This window comes from Contarinia nasturtii, unplaced genomic scaffold (assembly GCF_009176525.2).
Source record: "Contarinia nasturtii isolate CC-2019 unplaced genomic scaffold, AAFC_CNas_1.1 Cnas_scaffold_6276, whole genome shotgun sequence".
Taxonomy (NCBI): domain Eukaryota; kingdom Metazoa; phylum Arthropoda; class Insecta; order Diptera; family Cecidomyiidae; genus Contarinia; species Contarinia nasturtii.
The window spans coordinates 1-3,347 of NW_022203534.1; the positions used below are offsets into that span (position 1 = coordinate 1).

The following is a 3,347-nucleotide window of genomic DNA, read 5'->3' on the forward strand; positions in this document are numbered from 1 at the left end:
AAAAAAGGCGAATGTGATTGAACCTGGAACAAAAATTTTAACAGTATCGTCGAATCGGCCAGTGAAGAAGCCAGTACTTGAATTTAATGATGAAGGGGTATTCCTTGAATCCAGGTCTGACTATGAGAATAGCTTTTATGTGGACCAGTATATTGATGATGCTCATTGTCATTCTTTGGCCTACATGGCTAGTGTCATAGAGGCCAAAATTATTTCGGGCAAACGACGTATAGTCAAGTGCGATGATTGTGTTAAATCATTCATTGAAAATGAATTGATTGAAGATTCTTTTATACGTTTTAAGGCCCGAAGAAGTAATATAATGCAGCCATGTAGAAGCACTTTTGAGATCTGCAAATTTGTCAACACTTATGTCAAAAGCTGTGAAGAAAGAACGGCAAGCTATCAGGCAGTTGTAAACCAAATATTACGAGAAATTCGATATGAACGACTCTATGCAACAACAGACTTCGAGAAACACTCATCAAAGGGCCATAAATATGAGTTGGTGAAAAAAATAGTCGAGCTGTTTATGCATATGAAATCGGTACATATTGCAAAATGCTACACACTCGACAAACAAGAGGATCCTATTCGCCATTCAGTACGCAAATTAACTCATGAATTAGGACAATAAATATTACTTTTAATCCATAGAGGCACTAAAATGTGTAACTGCTAAAACCGACTAGACCATAATAAAGAAATAATAAAAACACAAAAAAACGTTATTGTTATCAGAAAGGTCAGGTGTTGATTGTAATAAAAAATATTGAATCTTCCTACTACTTTTATTTGTTTATTTCACTATAAAGTATTATCACAAATTGATAATAAAACAAACAAAATTCAAAGTAAAATCAGTCACGATCAGAATGTGTTAATACTGGAGATGAAAAAACAGTAAACCGATCCATGAAAATTATTATTATTTTTTATTTCGGAAATGTAAATCGATGTAAATAAGTTTTATCTCTAATATTTAACTTAATCAATGAGATTCATTATTTTGAAGAGCTAAATCTTAATTAATGAGATTCCGTGAAACTTATTGCTTGCTTGGGTCGATATTTTCCTTCTGTCCGTCGTCGCTTTTCTTTTCATCGCCCTTCTCCTTTCCATCATCTTCTTTTTTTCCATTTGATTTCAACTTTTCAAGTATTTTTTTTGCGTCGGCCAGCTGTGTTTTATAAAATTCACGTTCTTTTATTGTCTGGTCCATTTGCTTTTGCAAATTGGCAACGTCTTCCATTGTTTTCGTATTCAACCTGATTTGAGTTTCAAGCATGTCATCAGCTTCAACATTATCGCCAGTCTCTTGAGGAAGATTTTGATTGTTGGATGGCTGATTCGATACATCTTTACTGGTAGATGCGATGCCAATAGGCAACAGCTTTGGGATTGGCTTTTGAGCGACCTGATTTGGAGCACGCAAAGTGTCATTCTTTCCACTGAATTGAATCTGTTTGGGTAGCCATGGAACAGTTTTTCCAACGTAACCTGAACAAAAAAATATAAAATATTATTAGTGCCTTATATATTTATTTATGATACCATAAAGTAAATTATTTGAATGAGGTTAACGCCTACCATCCATTGATTTTGCGCGGCTGCGTCGACTTGCGATTGGTGTAGAACTGATGATATTAGTTCCAGTATCGTCCAACACCAGAGTAGAACCAACACTTTCAGCATTGTCAACTGAAAATACCGGACAAAAAATGAAAAAAATTGTAACAAACGAAATCCTAAGATAAATTGTTAAAAACCCACCAAAAACCGATTTGGCACGGCCACGTTTTACAGGTTGTTTTGGAGTAGAACCAACAGAAACATTTCCAGCATTACCACCTACAAATACCGAACAAAATATGAAAAAAAATTGTCAAATACAAAGATAAAATGAATCATGACAAAAACTCACTACGACGGCCACGTTTTGCTGGTATTGGAGTAGAGCCGCCAGAAACATTTCCAGCCTCATCGCCTGAAAATGCAAAAGAAAATATGAAAAAAAAATCACCAAAAATAAACCATAAAAACCCACCAACACGCGATTTTGAACGAACACGTTTTCCGGATTTTGCGGGTGCCACATTAGCAACTGAAGATTGTTTGCGAGATGTCCGCTTGACTGGTGAATCATCGCTATCCGATTTCTTATGATGACGACTAGTCTCATTAGGACGATGGGTCTTATGCCGACGATGATGTGAACGAGATCGATCCGATGATGAAGAAGAACGATCCGTTGACGAACTACGATGACGACGTTGATAACGGGAGGACTTTTTGCGGTAATGGCGTGAGCGAACCGGTGAGATGGACGATGAATAATGCCGACGACGATGAACGCGGTGATTTCGTGATCGGGATCGGGATCGACGTGAATGGTAATCAGAGTCTGATGTTGTACTACTTGTAGTACTTGGAGAACGAGCGCGAGAGCGAGACTTGTGTCGTTTATGACGCGACAATGACCGAGAACGCGATGAAGCATGGCCACGATGTTTAGAATGAGAACGACTTGTGGACGGACGAGGCGAAACAGTCGATTCAGACGAACTGGTCGATTTGCTATTGTCATTGAAATATTCAATGTTTTCGTTAAATTTAACCTTAGTTCCATTTAATTTCATTCTTATGTACCTTTCGGATAAAATTGGAAGAGAAACCGAACACGATTTCAGGATTTGTCTTCCTTTTGGTTTTGTACCCGTTTTTGGCGCGATTGCTGTTGATGTTGAAGCTTTGACAGCTGTTTTCGCTGCCTTGTTCGTTTGGCTTCTTGTTTTGGCCACTAACAATGCATAATAAAAATATGAGTTTATGCAAATAATTGTTTAAAATTATACACAATTTGGTTTTTTATAAATTAATTGTAAATATGGAAAATATAACTCACTTTTCGCAACTTTTCCACCCACTTGTTACTTTTTGAGGTTAACCGGTAAAATAGAAAACTACTTGGGCAGAAATTTTTTCATAAAATTAAAAAAAATAATTCACAAACGTAATATAATACAATAATAACTTTAATAGCACAATAACTTTAAAATGAAAATTATTATCACTTAAGTAAATTTTTAAGCACGAAATGTAATTGTTAAATTTTGCTGAAAAACACAACTTACCTTCTTGACATGAGAATCACAAAAGAAAGAATGACACTTGCTTTTTAATTTCGTTGCCGCCATTTTTGCGTTTAGTTACGCAAAGCCGTGAGATTTTGTAGATGGCGACAGCGAATAATTTTCTGACAGAACATATATGGGCTTAAGTGCGATAGTGTTGCCGATCGGGTAAAACCGCTGCATCGCGGACAACCGCAGTTGCATGGAGGCTGC

The 3,347-nt window shown here is 36.5% G+C and overlaps 1 protein-coding gene across 1 annotated transcript; it reads right to left on the bottom strand.

Annotated features, from left to right (window-relative positions):
• Positions 1–1,200: 1,200 nt before the first annotated feature.
• On the bottom strand, positions 1,201–2,800 carry LOC116351782 (serine/arginine repetitive matrix protein 2-like; the record flags this gene model as incomplete). The annotated part of the gene is made up of 6 exons (XM_031783922.1): positions 1,201–1,500; positions 1,591–1,701; positions 1,774–1,851; positions 1,925–1,987; positions 2,048–2,577; positions 2,650–2,800. Coding segments are annotated over 6 exons (1,233 nt in total), but the record flags the coding sequence as incomplete, so codon positions are not given.
• Positions 2,801–3,347: the final 547 nt, after the last annotated feature.